This window comes from Chionomys nivalis, chromosome 7 (assembly GCF_950005125.1).
Source record: "Chionomys nivalis chromosome 7, mChiNiv1.1, whole genome shotgun sequence".
Classification (NCBI taxonomy): domain Eukaryota; kingdom Metazoa; phylum Chordata; class Mammalia; order Rodentia; family Cricetidae; genus Chionomys; species Chionomys nivalis.
The window spans coordinates 69,526,510-69,544,994 of NC_080092.1; the positions used below are offsets into that span (position 1 = coordinate 69,526,510).

The window sequence follows — 18,485 nt, forward strand, 5'->3', positions numbered from 1 at the left end:
CTGTAGACCAGGCTGGCCTCGAACTCACAGAGATCTGCCTGTCACTGCCTCCAGAGTCCTGGGATTAAGGGTGTGTACCACTACCGCCCAGCTCTCTTTTTTAAAACAAGGTGTTAGGTGTCACTGTGTTACCTTGGCTGGCCTGGAATTCACCGAGATTCACATGCCTTTGTCTCCTGAGTGCTGAGACTAAAGGTGTGCACCACAAAAGGCATTCTGGATGGTGACTGTACCACTCAGCTATGTCCTGGGTGCCAATAACTAATCTGTCCTGCCCCTGGCTACTCATTACGCAAGATGCGTTTCATGCCTCCTAGTTACTAAACAATGAATTCATCATCATCAGCTATCCTGCTTTCTCAGATTCTGCACTCTGCCTGCCAACCAGACAGCCCAGCAGCACCCACACTGTGGGCTGTCTTCCCATGGAGGGCACATCCCACAGCAGTGAGCATGTCAAGTGTCTTGTATTGACAGTGCTCTTGGCCGGGTTGTCTCAGATGATCATGGCTTTCATTCCTAGTAACACTGAGGCCTGGATATGCTGAACCATTTTTAGACACCCCAACCTTGCTCCGAGGACATATATTAAGAGACAATAAAGGTACCAGTGAGATAGCCTTGGATCATTAAACCATCTCCTATGAGCCATGCTGAAGTCTAACAAGTCAGAGAAGATTATTATTGGTCACATTATGACCCTTCAAATCAGGCTTTAACTCCAATGTACAACCCAATGAGGCTTTGCTGTGCTCTGTGGTTCACTGGACTCTCTGCGTGATCATGGTTTACAACACATTCAAGCCCGTTTTATGGAAGTTGGACCAGGAGACTTTTATTATTGTAGGTGATTGTTGATTTTATAATCTTTTTTTATTCAAATGTAGTTTTTGCTCGTTCAGTGCTCATTCTTTTGGTCAGAGACATGCTGTTTGATTTCACTAGGATTACTACAAGAGAATGCTATATCTTTTTGTTTTGGTTTATTTACTTATTGTTGTTATTAATGGCTTCCCCACTCCTGCGTGTGTGTGCGTGTGCGCGCATGCATACATGTGTTTGTGTATGTGTGTGTGTGTGCGTTTGAGACAAGATCATATGTATCCCAGGTTGATCTCCAACTTGCCAACAATGTTCTTGAACTTCTGATCCTCCTGCCTCCACCTCCTCAGGGCTGTAATGCCTGGTTTATGTAGTTCTGGGGACAGAACTCAGGACTTTGTGTATACTAGGTAAGCACTCTACTGTGTTAGCCCCACTTTTCCCATAAAAAAAAAATGTTGTTATTGTGTGCACTTGATGTTGGGAGGTGGATAACTTTGTAGAGTTGGTTCTCTCCACCCACCTTATGTGGGTTCCCGTGATCCAATTCAGCTTGCCAAGATTGCAAGGCAAACACATTTATCCGCTGAGACATCTTGCTGGCTTTTCAATCCTCTCTCTTTGAGGGGGAGGGGAAGTTGAAACAGTCTTGCTGTTAGCCTTGACTGACCTGGTCTCAATGTTATCTATCCCAGGCTGGCCTAGAATTTGTCATAATCCTCTTGTCTCACTCCCAAGCACTGGGCTTACAGGTACACTTATACTCTGCCTGATTTATCCTTATTTCTCTATTCCATGACCATTTTAATGGTTAAACGAACCATTCTTTACTGATAAGCACACTGTGAGGGTATAGCCTCCGGCTGTGTTCTGTGGTCTCAGTAATGACAGAGCAGGGGTCTGAAAGCCTGGGTGGAGGTGTCACTTCTGAAAAAGCTCAATCTAGGATTGTGACAGGTTTCCCAACAGTGGGGGAGGTGGGGGAAACGGCTGAGGGCTGATGGCTCAGGTGACTCTGGCCAGGCTCTTTCCTGCCGTCCCTCTGCCCCCCATGACAGTTTGAGTCTTCATTGTTAGCTTGGCTGGATTTAAAACCGCCTAGGGGATCAGTGAGGTGCACCCGTGTGTGTGCGTGGGGGGGGGGGGTGTTCCCAGAGAAGATGAACTAGGAAGGGAAGATCTGCTCTGAACGTGCTTGGCACTGTGCCATGGGCTGGGGACCCAGGGAGAATCAAAGGAGAGTGAGTGCAGTGTTTTTCCTGCTTCCTGAGGGCTAGGGCATGAACTTCTCTTTTCTGTCTTGCCGACCTTGGACCTTGTCATGAGAGGCTGCGTCAAGAGAAACCCAGCCTCCCTTCACCTGTTCCTGTCAGGTATCTGGTCCCAGCTTTCAGCAAAGTCATGGATGATACAAGACACGGCATCTTCAGCTTCCCCTAATTTTCTTATGGAATTTGAGTTTCTTCTTTGCTCTAATTCTTGTGTGTGTGTGTATTCATATATGTCTATGCATTCGTATGTGTGTATATTCATGTGTGTATGAATTCGCATGTGTGTATGCATTTGTGTATGTGTATTCATATGTGTGTATGCATTTGTGTGTATGTGTTCATATGTGTGTATGCATTTGTGTGTGTATTCATATGTGTGTATGCGTTTGTGTGTGTATTCATATGTGTGTATGCATTTGTGTGTGTGTAGATGCCAGAGAACAACTTCAAGAGTCTTCTTCATAAAGGCAATCCATCGGGGACTGGAGAGATGGCTCAGTGGTTAAGAGCACTGACTGCTCTTCCTAGAGGACCCGGGTTCAATTCCTACCCACGTGGCAGCTCACAGCTGTCTGAAGATCCAGTTGCAGGGGATCTGATACCTTCACACCAATGCACATAAAAATGATGTTAAATAAGCCATAAAAAACATTAAAAAAAAAAGAAAGGCAATTCATCATGCCAAGCAGTGGTGGCACATGTTTTATCCTAGCACACAGGAAGCAAAGCAGGCAGATCTCTGTGAGTTCAAGGTCATCTTGGTCTACATAGTGAGTTCCAGGACAGCCAAGGTTATACAAAGAAACCCTGTCTCAGAAAACAAATGAACAAAAAACAAAACAAAAGAATAAAAGCAAACCATCTCCTTTGAGACAGTGACCTGGAACTCACAAACTAGGCTGGCCCGTGAGCCCCAGGGACCCTGTGGTCTCCCCTTCTTCAGGGCTGGGATTACAAGCATATTACAATGCTACTATCCAGACATTTTCATGTGGATTCTCTCCTTCAACTCAGGTTTTCACACTTATGAAGCAAGTGCTTTCCTAGGTGAACCATCTGTTCAATTCTAAGTCAGTGTTGATTTTTTGGTTTTGTTTGTTTTGTTTTGAGACAGGGTTTCTCTGCGTAGCCCTGGCTGTCCTGGAACTCCCTCTATAGACTAGGCTAGCCTTGACCTCACAGAGAGATCTGTCTGTCTCTGCCTCTCGAGTGCTGGGATTAAAGGTATGCACTGCCACCACCTGGCATAAGTCAATGTTTTATGACATGAATTTTGGGCTGATTTGTTACAGCAGCAATAGGAAACTAATACAGCCTTCTAGTCTGCATCTACTGGAAGGTGGAGATTGAGGTTATCTAGAACTATAATGCGCACTGTGGCAGCCACTAGTCCCGTGTCGCTATTAGACAGTTGAAGCAAGATACATTGAGTCTGGTGGACTTGGTCCTAGTAGCCTGCTTTATGTTTTTCAAACAAATTTTGTAACTTGAGAGCCATCTTTTAAAAGGGGGGGGGAGCATGGAATTTCACATGAGCCACAGAGCAATCTCTGGAAATGAGGGATGTTGACACTGGGCGTTTGTCAACCTCTACTGTCCCTAGATTTCACCTGGCGACTCCTCCCCCAACTCCATTCTGTCAGGGCTCTTACTCTTCAGAGATCTCTCACCAGCCCCTAAGACAACTTGCAGCATGTCCAACCTGTGGTTCAAAATAGCTATGAATACAACCCAATCCAAAAGTATAAACATGATATAAAAGTCTAAAACATGATAGGATTTGGTTTTCTCTTTGTGACTTGGCTGAGCAATTGGAGTGTGAACATTGTCGACGATAGCATTGTGTTGCAGTGTCAAAAGGTTGGACAGGGGTTTTCGAGGTGGCTTAGATGGTAGAAGTGCTTGCTGCAAAATCCCGCTGACCTGAGTTCAATCCCCTAGAACATACACTGGAGGAGAAGACAGACTCCTGAAAGTTGTCCTCTAACCTCCATATGGGAAAACTCTGTCACACAAGCACCCACTCTCACACACATATTGCACACACATACACACACACACACAGAGACAGACAGAAAGACAGAGTAAATAACACTTTTTAAAAACGTTGGACATGCCTGACTCCAAGGTGCCATTGCCCTTGGTAAACAGAACTCTCAAGCTTCAGAGATCCCCATATATAACAAACACAACAGATAATTATCTATTTAAAATATATTTCTCTTCTTTATTATTGGGGATGGGGAAACATACTACAGCACACATGTAGAGATCAAAGAATAAGTTGCAGGGGTCATTTTCCTCCTTCCATCATGTAAGTCCTGGAGATCAGACTTGGGTTTCTAGGCTCCTGAGATAAGAACCTTTCCCTGCTGAGCTGTCTCATCAGCCTGCTCACAGGATCCCCATGCAGCACTGACTGGCCTAACATTTGTTACACAACACAGGCTGGCCTCAAACTCCTGACCATCTTCCTGTCTCAGCTCCCCAGTATTGTGATTATGTGTGTCATTTGTACATCCAGCCATGTCAGGGTTCCCACAACAATGCTACACTCTACAAGCTGTATGCCGCACTCGCCTCAAATCTTAGACTGTTCCCATCCCAAGAAATCGCTTCCCTGCGTTTTCAAGCCCTGCGTCCTGGAGACAGAGAGGGGAATGAGCCAATATGCTGTGGAAGAGTTTCACATTGTGCTGTTGTTAACACACAGCTAGACACTGCTTTAGAGCTCAGAGAGGAGGAGATAGGTAAGGAGAAGTGGGGCTAGTAATTAGTTTGTCAAATCCTTCCAGCTTGCAGCAATGTGATAGACTCTTGTGTGACAAGATGTCACCTCTCTATGGTGCATGCTTCTGGAATTTGCAACTGTTGCAAAAGACAGATGAGGAATACTTGTAAGATTAAATAAATAATTCATCATGGTGTTATGTCTGTGCATACACAGACTTAACCATTCCATTCTGTGGCATGATCGGAATTGGCAACTAGACCGACAGACACAACGGCAGGGAGATGCACAATGAATAATTCTAGCGTTGTAATTTTCTTTATGTGGTGTTGAGAATTGAGCCCAGAACCTGAAGCATCTCAGGCAAGTTCTGTACCATTGAGAAGCATCCACAGGCCAAATTATGATGCTGTAAAAATATTTTTTCTGTGTGTGTGTGTGTACATGCGGAGGTCAGAAGCCTATGTTGGGTATCTTTCTCTGATATTTTGTTTGTGAGCCTAATGGCTGAGCCATTTCTCTAGTCTGGGTGTCCTTCCCATTGACCTGATTTTTTGGTATTGTGCTGCACAGTGGGCTCACCATTTTAGTTAGACTGACTGACCAGCAAGCCCCTGGGCCCCTCTGTCTCTCTCTTCTTGGTGATAGGGGAACATGTGGGTTGCTGTGCTTGCCTTCGTTCAGTTGGTGCTGGTGATCTGAACTTGGGACCTCAAGCTTGCCCAGCAAGCATTTTGCCCACTGAGTCATCTCTCTGCAATGCCTCCCCGCCCCCGGCCTGCTTCTTTTAGACATAACTGGCCTTGAACTCACAGAGATTCACCTGTCACTACCTCCCAAGTGCTGGGATTACTGGCATGTGCCACCATGCCTGGCCCCTGTTTTTATTCTTAGTTAGCATGTTGTAATTGTGAATGTTTGTGGGTTCAGTGTGACATGTCACTGTATGTGTAGCATGTGTAGTGATCGAGTCAGAGTCACTGACATAGTTACCACTCTGATGTTTATCATTATTTTATACCGAAAACATTCAAATCTCTGACCCAGTTATTCTGAAATGTTTAGTGGCTGTCAACCCCAGCTACACCACTGCCAGAGAAGATTAGAAGTTCCTCCCACCCAGCTGTAGCCCTGAGAAATTATCCTCTCTGCACCTCCCCTCCCTCACACCTCTCCCAGGCTTTTGGAACCACATTAAGATTATAGATGCTAATAAAAACATTAATGCAATGGGATTGAAATTTCCCCCAAATTTAAATATAACTTTCAGCTTTGTTTAGGTACTTTTGAAGATGAGCGTCAGTCAAGACCGCCCTAGAGAAAGAAAACAGGAAAGGGGCACTGGGAAAAGAAAAAGGCTGGGGGACCAGAAGCCAAAAAAGCAAACTGCTTGCATTTCTAGAACCTGAAAACAGAGAGAGTGAGGTGACCTTTGTTGAGTTTGACCCACATCATATTCGCTAAGAGGGTCTTCTAAATTCTTTAATGAAGTTTTATTTGCTGTCCTATAAAAAGTAGCAACAAAATCTCTAAACCTGCCGTTTAAAAAGATCAGAGGAAATCTAAATGGATTCCTACTTGCTTCACTAAATGGGGACTTAAATATTGAACAAAACAATGAAAATGATAAAAAGAAATATTCATAAGAAATTCATAACTCAGAAAGCTAAATGTAGCCTTGACCTGTCCATTAGCATGTGAACAAAATCACATTAATAAAAGCTGCAGCTGAATGTGAAAATCGAGTTTATGATGCTTATTAGGTAGTGAGCTTGAAAAATGGTTATCATAGCCTTCCGACAGAATAAATGCATTTCTCAAAAAATGCAATCCAATTCAAATTAACGATTGCAATTTTCCATTGCATCAACATGGCAGAAAATTTAGCATTTAATTTTACACTGAAATTATTTTGGAAGAAGGAAGAAATTATTTTTCATAAATAGCTTTATGAGTGCATATCCTGAGATTAAAGTGTGTATTTTGTTACTGTAATGAGAATTTTACAACCAGGCCTCAAGATTGACTTTGACCAAGTGAAATGAGTGTGTTCAGAAATGCTGATACTTTTTATAAAGCTTTTTTTTTTTACAATTAATTATTATTATTAAGGGGGGGTGGATGCCACACCACACATGTGGAAGTTAGAGAATACTTTGGGAGTTGGTTCTAACCTTCCACCAATGGTGCTCAGTGATCCAACTCAGGTTCCCAGATTTCCCGGGCAAGCACTCTTTCCTGCTGACCTGACCTATATGAGTATTTTAAGTAAAACATCATTTGCATACAAACAACACTTATGCAACTTTCATAATTAGTATTTTTAATTGTTTTATTTGTATGGTATATTGAGCCAGTGCGTGGGTGTATGTGCCTGTGCTCTCCTATGGAAGACAGATGACATTAGAAGTCCATTCTGTGGTCCTCAGCCTCATCCCCTTGAGGCAGGGTCTCTCACTGAACCTGGAGCTAGGTGGGGAGTCATCAAGCCCCAGTGATCCTCCTGTCTCCACCTCTACTCCAGTCCTGGTGTTATAGGCACCTGGGTGGCCACACTCAGCTTTTTACTTGAGTATTGATTTGGCCTCAGGTCCGTGGGCATTGAGGCAAGCCACTGAGCCACATCCCCAGTCGCTGAAGTTAATTAAAAAAAAAAAAAAAAAGACTGAACTAACCAGGCAGTGATTGCACAGGCCTTTAATCCCAGCACTCAGGAGGCAGAACAGGCAAATCTCTGTGAGTTCAAGGCCAACCTGGTCTACGAAGTGAGTTCCAGGACAGCTAGAGCTGTTACACAGAGAAATCCTGTCTCAAAAAAACAAGAAGTCTAAGTTTTGAGGGCTTCTTAGTTCAGAAGGCAGCAGGTCAGACTTATAAAAGATGAAAAAGCACCAAAACAGAATAGTACTGAATAAAGACAATGACAGTCTTATTCTGATATTTTTATAAAATAATTATTAGTAATCCATATTAAGGATAGTGATGCTTTTGGTGTCAATGACACCTCAGTATCTATGGAAAATAAAGAAAAAGGTCTATTTTTCATAGAAATTTTATGATTCAAAGATATTCAGCTCGTAATACAGGTTTTTCTTTTATTGTTTTCATTGTTTTTCAGACAGGGTTTCACTAGATAATGCTGGCTGGCCTGGAACTTGCTATGTAGACCATGCTGGCCTTGAACTCACAGAGATCTGATGAGTACCTATGTATGGTTGTGAATAACCATGTGGTTGCTCAAAATTAAGAGCTAGGTTGGGAATGAAGCTCAGTTGGTTGAGTGCTTGCCTAGCATGGGCCAAGTCCTGACTTCCCTCTCTAGCACCGTAGAAAATCCAGTGTGTGTGGTGGGGGGGAAGCCAGGTGATGGTGTGATGGAGGAGGGTCATCTGTCTATGTGTTACCTTCATTGGGTAATAAAGAAACTGCCTTGGCTTTTTGATAGGGCAGGATTTAGATAGGTGGAGTAGACAGAACAGAATGCTGGAAGAAAGAAACAGGGTCAGGCAGATGCCATAGCTCTCCTCTCCGAGATGGACGCAGGTTAAGATCCTTCCCTGTAAGCCACCACCTTGTGGTGCTACACATATTACTAAAAATGGGTTAATCAAGATGTGAGAGTTAGCCAGTAAGAGGCTAGAGCTAATGGGCCAAGCAGTGTTTAAAAGAATACAATTTATGTGTTGTTATTTTGGGTATAAAGCTAGCCCTGCGGGAGCCAGGTGGAAACGCAGACCGCCACTCTATCTACAGTGGTGGCACATGCCTTTTAAGCTGCTGGGTTAAAAAAAAACAGTAAGGATTTATTCCAGCACTCAGGAAGAAGAGGCAGGTGGAACCCTGAGTTTGAGGTCAGCCTGAGTGAGTTCCTGGACAGCCAAGGCTACACAGAGAAAGCCTGTCTTGAGAAAACAAACCAGAAAAACAAAACAAATAAACAAAAAAACCAGTGTGGTATTGTTCACCTGTAATTCTAACACACTCAAGGTCATCTTTGTTCTGGGTCACAAGTAGTTCAAGACTAGCCTGGAGTACAGGAAACGGAGAGGTGACGCTGGAGAGATGGATGCTTCAGTGGTTAAGAGCATGTATTGCTCTTGCAGAGGACACCCGTTTGGTTTGCAGCTCCCACTTGGAAGCTCACAACCTTCTGTAACTTCAGTTCAAAGGGGATCCGCTGCCCCTTACCACCTCATGCACTAAGTGCACATACATATGTGCAGGCAAGACACTTAACAGTTCTGGCTATCCTGGACCTAACTTTTTACATCAGGCTGGTCTCAAACTCACAGAGATCTTCTTGTCTCTTTCTCCTGAGTACTCAATTTTTTTTTGTTTTTTTGTTTTTTTTTTTTTTTTTGTTTTTCGAGACAGGGTTTCTCTGTGGTTTTGGAGCCTGTCCTGGAACTAGCTCTTGTAGACCAGGCTGGCCTCGAACACACAGAGATCCGCCTGCCTCTGCCTCCCGAGTGCTGGGATTAAAGGCGTGCGCCACCACCACCCGGCTTTCAATTTTTTTTTTTCTTTAAGTACTGACTGGGGATATAACCTCTGGGCTTAACTCCTATCATAGCTTAAATAAATACAATAAAAAGCTCTTGATACTGGGACAGTATAGATTCTCCTCTTGTGTGGAGGCTAAGGAAGTCATATTCACAGAAGTAGGAAGGGGAAGGTTGCTTTCCAGGGATTAGAGTGGAGGAAATGGGGAGGTGCTGGTCAAAAGGTACAGAGTTTCAATTATAAAACGAGCCAGTTCTGGAGTGGAATGCAGCGTGATGGCTGCAGAAAAAAAAAGAAAAGAAAAGAAAAGAAAACCTGTATTCTTTTCTTGAATTTTGTGTTATTTTCTTGAGACGGGGTTTCCAAAGCAGCCTCAGCCGTTCTCTAACTCAGAACCGTCCTACCTCGGCTTCCCAAGAGCTGGGATTCTAGACATGAACCACCACACCCCGAGACAAGAGAACTAAGGGTCTCCACCACCCAAATGCATATACTCACAGAAAAGTACCTATGGGTGATGCTGGGTGTATTATTGATTTGACTGATGGAACTGCTTATTAATTTGATGGTGTGATTGATGATACAATGTATATGTGGGAAAAGATAAATAAATAACTATTGATAACCAGACAAGGTGAGTCAGGCATGGTGATTCACCCCTGTAATCGAGCCCTTGTGAGACAGGAGCATAGGGATCAGGAGTTCAAGGTGGTCTCCAGCTATACAGTGGGTCTGAAGTCAGTCTGGGCTACGTGTCTCAAACCCCTCTCTCCCCAAAATAATTGTGTACTAATTGAATAGATTCTGGTTTCGTTTGTCAACCAAATCTTTTGCTACATTTTATTCATCGTGTTGTCTGTGTCCTTGTGTGTAAGTCAGAGGGCTATCCGTGAAGTTGGTTCTCTCTTTCCACTGTGTAGGTCCCAGGGACAGACTTAGGTCATCAGGCTTGGCAGCGTGCCTTTATCTGCTGAGGCTGAGCCAGTTCCCACCTCAACACCCCCCCCCCCCACACACACACACACCTTTCTCTCTTACAAAAATTGACTGCTGCAAGCTCAAGAAACTAAAAGGGAAAGGGGGATTTAGAGAAGCGGTCTTTCCTCTGTTCCGCGGGTTCCTAACACTAAACTCACTGCCTCGGGCCCCAGGGGCCTTTGCCGGTCCCTAGCTCCTGAGGAACACCGACTTGTTTGTCCGTAGAGCCAGCAAAACCTTTCACTTTCACAGCCCCGCAGGGCTAGGAACTGGGTGTGTCTTCCGAGACACTTGACAGGAAGCAGGCTCCTGGGGATTTAGCCGAAACCCCTGTCGTTCTACAGAGGCGGGGGGGGGGGGGGGGGGGGGGGGGGCACCGAGGCTTCCAGCAGCTCAGACTCCAGCCCTGTGCAGGCAATTCCCAGACCTTGGGTCAGTTTTCATCCTCTCTCTCTCTCTCTCTCTCTCTCTCTCTCTCTCTCTCTCTCTCTCTCTCTCTCTCTCTCTCTCTCTCTCTCTCGTCCTTGTTTCTCGAGGGCCTCTTTTTTTAGACGCCAGTCTCCTGCAGAACTATAAAACACAGGCAGCAGAAACGGGAATAAATTTGTAATTTGCAAACGCCCAAATAGCTGGATTGAAAGGCGCTTCGGTGGAGCGAAGTAACTGCGAGATTTTTTTTGCTTTTTGTTTTCAGACAGGGCTTTTGCCTAGGGTGTCCCAAACTCTTCCTGTGGCTGAGAATGCCCTTGAACTTCAAACCCCCCTGAGCTGCACTAAAGGCTTGTGCCACCATGCCAATAATATATGCAATAATATACCCTGTTCTTTACGCATGCTAAGCAAGCCTTCTGTTAAGTTCCCAGCAGTTGTTTTGTTGTTTTATTTGATTTTTGTTGTTGCTGTCGTTAGCCTGGGTCTCCTTCAGCCCCCCACTGACTTTGAATTCACTCTGTAGCCAATACTAACTAGCTGGCCTCGAATTCCCAATCCTCCTGCTCTGGTCTGTTATACTTGTCGCATAGTGAGAGTCAGAATCATACGGTACTATCATTTGACTGGTTTTCCTCAGGAGTGTGAGTTAAAATTTCTCCTTCCCCTTTCCTTTCTGCTCTCTCATTCCTCCCCCTCTCCCAACCCTACTCTCTAAAGCAGGATCTAAACAGCCTGGCTGGCTTTCAAACACGGGCTTTCCTTTCCACCTCAGTCCTGAGTGCTGGGACTGCAAGAAGACTCCATGATACCTGGCTTCTGTTTTGTTTTCATTATAAAATATACAGAACCTAAAATCTGCTATCTTAACTATTTTGTCTTTTTGTTTTGTTTTAAAACAGGGTCACACTGTGTAACCCTAGCTGTCTCATTATGTAGACCAACCTGGCCTAAACCTCACAAAGAATAAAGGCTGCCGTATATCACCATACCCAGCCATCTTAACCGTTCATAAGCATATAGTTTAGTGGTGTTACATACACTTGTGAAGTTATGGTACCAGCACCATTATCCATCTTCAGCACTCTTGTTCATCTTATAAAACTGAAGCTACAGCCATTCAGTAATAAAAATCCATTTCCCTTGACTCCAACAACCGTCATTTTTGGTTCTTTTATTTTTGAAGATTTGTTTGTTTTCTTATTTATTTATGTCTATGTATCTGTTTGAGTGTATGTGCTCATGCTGAGCCCAAAGAGGATATCGGGGGTCCTCCTCTATCACACTATCTATTCCTCTGAGGTAAGGACTCTCCCTGGCCCTGGGGCTTGGGTTTTCCCAGTTAAGCTAGAAGTCAAACTCATTAACCCCCAATGGTTTGTCCTGTCTTAACCCACCTTGGAGCTGTGCTTATAGGCTAGACATCTGGCTTATTCCATAGGTGCTAGGATCCAAACTCCAGTCTTGATGACCATGTAACAAGTGCTCTTAACCACTGAGTCTTCTCTCCAGCCCCCTTTTTTTTTTCAGCGATAATAGATTTATTAATACAAGGATAGTCTCATCCTTACTAAACTTAATAGGAGATATTCAAAGTTCGGTCCAATTTTCCTTCCTGGATAAGTTTTTCCTTTCTGTCCCTGTCTGTTTTGAAAATGTAATACCAGAAGATGAGGGGCCCAAATGCCGCCACAGCTCCTAAAAGTGAGTTCTTGGGGGTGGGTCTGAAATTAGGATAAATATTTGTTGATCTTGCATAGGTCCAACGAATCAAGGCAGGATCTTCGATGTGTGTTTGGCGTTTGGAGTCGTTGTACTGAAGCAGATATTCCCGTTTAAGCCGGGCCCTTATGCTCAAGCACTTGACCTGCGCCTTTCGGGTCTCCGGAGACACATCATACTCGGCTGGGTCAAGGGTTTGGGGGAGAGCGGCCAGGGGCGCAGGTTTATACTTAGAACCCGACATCTTGGCTCCCCGCGCACATCTGCGCCTGCGCCTCTCCAGCCCCTTTCATTCTGCTTTCTGTCATTATACTTTTGACTTCTCTAATACTTCATGTAAATAGAAGCACACTCTGTTACTCCAGGCTCTGGACAGGCACTTGGGCTACCGAGAATAGTATTGTAGTACATTGGTGAGCATGTTTGTCGTGACTGCTCTAAGACACAGGTCTAAGTGACTTAGACCTGAACTTGCTAAATCATGCAAGGACTCTACTTTGAGTGTTTGGGAAACTGTCATTCCCTTTCACAGCAGCTATGGCGACCCCATTTTTCCTCAGCCTTACAAACTGATTTCCTGTATGTGTTTTCCTTGTTGGTACTCTTTGTCTTAATGGCTGTGTGGCATTGTCATACACACTTCCCAGGGACTGTGCTGAGTGTCTTCCTGTGCTTGTTAGCCACTTAGGTGTGTGTTTTGTTCTTTAAGGATTTATTTCTTTTGGCGGTGTGTGTGCCCTCGAGTGTGTATACGCCAGGTTTGTGGAGATCAGAGTGCAACTTGTGGGAGCTGGGTTTCTCCTTCTGCCGTATGGGTTCTGGGACTTGAACTCAGGTCAATCAGGCTTGGCTGTAAGCGTCTTAACCCTGAGCAATCTCGCCAGCTCCATTTAGATGTCTCGTTTGGAGAAATGTCTGTTCAAAATCTTTGTTTTTTTTTTTTTTTTACTTAAGTTATTTATTGTTCTCATTGTGGTTTGTGCTTCAGGAGTGTTGTATAGATTCTGAATACCAACCCCTTATTAGATAATTTGTAAATATTTCTATGCATTCTGTGGGTTATCTTCTTACCCTTTGATAATCTCTCTCTCTCTCTGTGTGTGTGTGTGTGTGTGTGTGTGTGTGTGTGTGTGTGTGCCTATGTGTGTGTTGTGGCTGGGAACCTGAATCCTGCTTGGGTCTTATCCATACTGGAGGGACGCTCTATAACTAAGCTACACAGAAGGCTGATAATATCTTCCCCAAGTTCCTGACCATGCCACTTTCTTGGGAGCCCCTCCCATTCCTTCTTTCTTTCTGTGTGAGTTCTGCCCACTGTATATGGTGCAATGTTCCTGAGCGTGGGCAGAGTGCATGGGTATTCTCTATCACTCCCTGACTTATTCTTTTGAATAAGGTCCCTCAAAACTTTTGGATCCCAGTACCCATACAAAAAGTCAGTTACATGTACAGGACATGTAACTCCAGCACTGAGGTGGGCAGAAACAAGAGGATCACTGGGGATTGTTGATTGCTGCTCTAGCCAAAAGTGTGAGCTGCAAGTTTTTTGAGGGACCTTATTTGGGGAAGATGAATAAGAGTGCTTGAAGCTAGAATATAATATAAAACAGCTAAGCTAAGAAGATAAGAGGAAAGATAGGGTCCCGGGGTAGGTGGGGTAGGTGGGGTGGGCATGGACAGCAAAACTAGACTTGGCAGCCTGGCAGGGTCCTTCTGGCTCCTGAGAAGTTCCCCGAAGGGACGGTTGCCCTTCCCCAGTAAAGGTCTCAACTTTATGAATAGGTACATTTTTATACACGCTCTTGCATTTAAATATCACAAACTAAATTGTGAGTAGGAATGTCTTTGAAGAAAGCTTCCACAATTCACATATTTGAAGACAGTGATTCCATTCTGTCCCTGGGGGTGGACAAGGGGAGGAGACATGGTGGACCAAGACTAAGTCCTGAAACTAGAGGCAGCGCTTCTCGGTGCTCCTCAGCTCTCTGAGATTCTGGAGGGCAAGTGTTCTGCTTTCGCTTTCCTCCTACTAAAAATAAACCTGGGCTGTTTGCTCTGCCTATGTGGTGAATTCTTTCCCTGCTGAAGTTCAAGAACTAAAACTGCCGCAGCCGTTGGGATTGGAGGGAACTCAGGGAAGAGGGTTTTTAACATCAATAACATCCAGAGACAGAGGCAGGAGGGTTGCTGCAACTTCAAAGCCAGTCTTGGTTACATAACATGTTCCCGGGCAGCCAAGATTATATATAATGAGTCTTGTCTTAGAAAAATAAATAAAAAGTTCCATCTTGACCAGAGTGTGGCTGACTGGAACAGCTGGGCACTCTAAAAGAGCAAGAACAATATAAGGAACCACTTCCTGGTTCAACTACCCCCACCTACCCTTCCCCCCAGGACAAAGTCTGGCTTCACATCCCTCCCATTATCTCTAAAATTGGCTTAAAGTCCCAAACAGTTAAGGCACACTACCTTAACTGCCTTTAAAAAATGTATTTCTTGCTGGGCAGTGGTGACTCACGCCTTTAATCCCAGCACTCGAGAGGCTGAGGCAGGCAGATCTCTGTGAGTCTGAGGCCAGCCTGGTCTACAGAGCTAGCTCCAGGACAGCCAGGGCTACACAGAGAAACAAAATTCAAAATACAAGGGAAAAAGAAAAAAAATAAAAATGCTTTCTTTTAATTACGTGTCTGAGGGTGTGGCTATGTGCACATGGGTACAGGTGCCGACAGAGGCCAGAAGAGGGCACCGGGTCTTTGGGAACTGGAGTCACAGACAGCTGTGAGTCCCCTGACATAGATGATGCTGGGACCTGAACTCAGGTCATATGGAAGAGAAATATGTGAGTGTGCTTTGTTCTTAACCACTGAGCAATCCCTCCTCTCTCCTTTTTTTTTTTTTTTTTTTTTTTTGTTTGTTTGTTTGTTTTGGATAGGGTCTTGCAAGGGTATCTGTGATAATATAATTCATCACAGTGTCCTGGGAAGGGGTTTCCCTCAGCCTTCCGTACATGCTGCGCCTTGCTCTGTGGCTATCCCAAGGGCAGCTGCTGCTACAAGAGAGAGTTAGATTTCATTCTTCAGCAGCTCTTTCAGGAAGAGCCAGACCCCACCTGCTCATGCTCGCTGTGTCAAACAGCGAGATGATCAAACTCTGTCCAACTCAGGGTTTATTTTCGGCATGACTCACATCAAGAGCATGATGGGAAGCCAGGCTGGGGATCCACCTGTGTGGGAGATTTGCTGAACCATGAACACTTTATAGTCCCGTTTCTCTGAAGAAGAGAGTCCTTGGGTTGAGGAGGTAGCACAGATAGGAGAGAGCCTGCCTAGCAAGTGTGAAGCCTGGGTTGGCTCCTAGGACCACATAAACGAGGTGTGAGGGTGCACACCAGTAAACCCAGTGCTTGGGAGGTGGAACCAGGAAGATGAGAAGATCAAGGTCACCCTTGGTTACTTGGTGAGCTCCAGGCTCCTGTGGTGAAAAACATCCCAATCTCTGCAGCAGAGGAGCTGGGGCTCAATGGACGAAGTGTTTGCTGCACGAGTGGGAGGACCAGGACGTGAGTTTAATCCCCAACATTCATAATTCCAATTGTCAGAGAAATAGGAACAGGGGGATCTCTCGGTCTTGCTGGCCAGGTTCAGTGAGAAACCTTTGCTGTGGGAATTCCTTCAGCCAATAGCCTTTCAGATACTGGCCCTCTTTGGGCGTGGTCTCATTTACTGTAAAATGCAGATGTAAAGCATGCAGGGGTGGGGGGGATTTGGCAGCTGGATTCAGTTCCGGTCCCCCACACACACGCAGGGGACTCCGGATCACTACTCTTTCTGTGAGTTTACGCCCTAATAAATAAACCTTTGTTATACTCCATTCTGGTCTAGCGTGGAACTCTTTTGTACGGCAACAGCTTGGTGCTCCATGTGGGGCACATTGTACATGACACAGCAATAACTGGAGCCCCATGTTCTAAAAAAAAAATGCAAATAAATCAAGAAAGGCAAGTTACAAATCAGAAGATTTAAATAAAGTGGAACAAAGCCCTTATAATTCTGTCCAAAAGTCAGAATTATATGCTATTCTCATGGTACTAAGGGATTTTAAAGAACCTCTCAGTGTAGTTACTGATTTGTAATATGCAGAAAGAATTGTTTCGCATACTGAAACCGCTGAATTTATACTAGATGATACAGAATTGACCTTATTATTTTTTCAGGTTCAAGATATAATCAGGAATAGACTATGTCCCATATACACAACACACATCTGATCCCATATGGGTCTGACAGGTCTTCTAGCACAAAGTAATTCAGAAATTGATCGATTATTGATTGAAATGTGCTGATGGCTTCAGAATTTCATAAAAACATCATGTCAGTAGCAAAGGCTTTAGAAAAGGAGTTTTCTATTAAATGGCAACAAACTAATAAGATTATAAGGAGATGTCCTACTTGTTCTTTATATAACCAAACACCCACTACCTGCAGGAAGTAACCCAAAGGGTATTCAAAGGAATAAACTCTGGCAGATGGACATGTCCCACTTTGTAGAATTTGGAAAATTAAAATATGTACCCCACACCATTGTCACCTATTCAGGTTTTCAATGGGCAACTGCTTTGAGTTTGGAAAAAGCTGATTCTGTAATCATGCATTTACTAGAAGTTATGGCCATAGTGAGCATATCTGCACAAATGAAGGCAGACAATGGTCCAGCATATGTCTCTAAGAAAATGAAACAGTTTTTTTTGCTTATCATAATGTAAAGCATATTACAGGTATGCCAAACAATCCTACAGGTCAGGCAGTTATAAAAAGATCTATAAAGGGTATGTTAAACAAACAGAAAAGAATGGAAAATAACCCCAGAAATAGATTGCCTAATTATTTATTAATCTTGAATTTTCTTTTTTTTTAAATATTTATTTTATTTATTTATTATGTATACAATATTCTGTCTGTGTGTATGCCTGCAGGCAGGAAGAGGGCACCAGACCTCTTTACAGATGGTTGGGAGCTACCATGTGGTTGCAGGGAATTGAACTCAGGACCTTTGGAAGAGCAGGCAATGCTCTTAACCCACTGAGCCATCTCTCCAGCCCCAACCTTGAATTTTCTTAATGTTAATGAGAAAGTAACAACGGCAGCAGAGAGACATTGGATAATAGAAAAAACTTCTACCTTAAATCAGCCAGTATATTTTAAGGACCTCACAATGGGAACCAGGAGATGCACTATGGTGGGAAAGGAGTTTTCGCTCTTGTTTCCACAGAAGAAAAGCTATGGATACCATCAAAATTAATAAAGATTCAATTTGAAAAAGAGAAACCTCTTGAGAAAGAAAAATGACAGCTCATTCACAGAGGTGATAATCCTACAGGTGGTAACAAGACCTCATAAAAGTTGGGGCAGGGTTATGTTCTTGTCTTTGCAGGAAAATACCTGTCTTCAAAGAATCGAGAGGCCTTGGACATCTAGATGCCTCAAGAAGAAAAGATAGATATCCAGAAAGAGTCACCAAGCAAAGAGAAATCTGACTTATGGTACCCATATCCTCTGCAGGATAAAATTTTACTACCTAAACATACATATCTCCCTACTTCTCAGTATAGATGATAATTACAACCCATTTAAAAATTGAAGCTGGCTTTGGAGGTGGACAGTGACTATCCTTCTCTAAATCCTAGCATGTTGTTAAAAGAAAAATTCAGAGTTTTGTCTCATATCAGGAGCCACCTGGTATGGGACAGAAGGAAGAAAAAATTTAGAAAAAAAATTTTACTTCTTCCCATACCTATTTTTGTCTCTATGGTACCTTTGATTGAATATATGTCTGTATAAATAATGTTTAAGTTTCCCATAATTCCCATGATTACTCCTGGCAGCACTGATCTATTCCCAAGAGAATGTTGGGTACTGAAGACACTCCACTTGGAGCTTGTTTTTCTTCTTGGTAAAACTAGCCTTTGGGCAAAGAACTGCCCCTGCCTCTGCCACTGACAAAATGCATGGTGTCCGCACTGGACAAGCAAG

The 18,485-nt window shown here is 43.8% G+C and overlaps 1 protein-coding gene across 1 annotated transcript; it reads right to left on the bottom strand.

Annotated features, from left to right (window-relative positions):
* Positions 1–12,310: 12,310 nt before the first annotated feature.
* On the bottom strand, positions 12,311–12,700 carry LOC130878732 (NADH dehydrogenase [ubiquinone] 1 beta subcomplex subunit 4-like). The gene has a single exon (XM_057776822.1). It carries the CDS (start codon positions 12,698–12,700, stop codon positions 12,311–12,313), a length of 390 nt encoding a protein of 129 aa, XP_057632805.1.
* Positions 12,701–18,485: the final 5,785 nt, after the last annotated feature.

Excerpts from the sequence above, each read along its gene's own strand:
- LOC130878732 (XM_057776822.1), bottom strand. The coding sequence starts at position 12,700 with ATGTCGGGTTCTAAGTATAAACCTGCGCCCCTGGCCGCTCTCCCCCAA.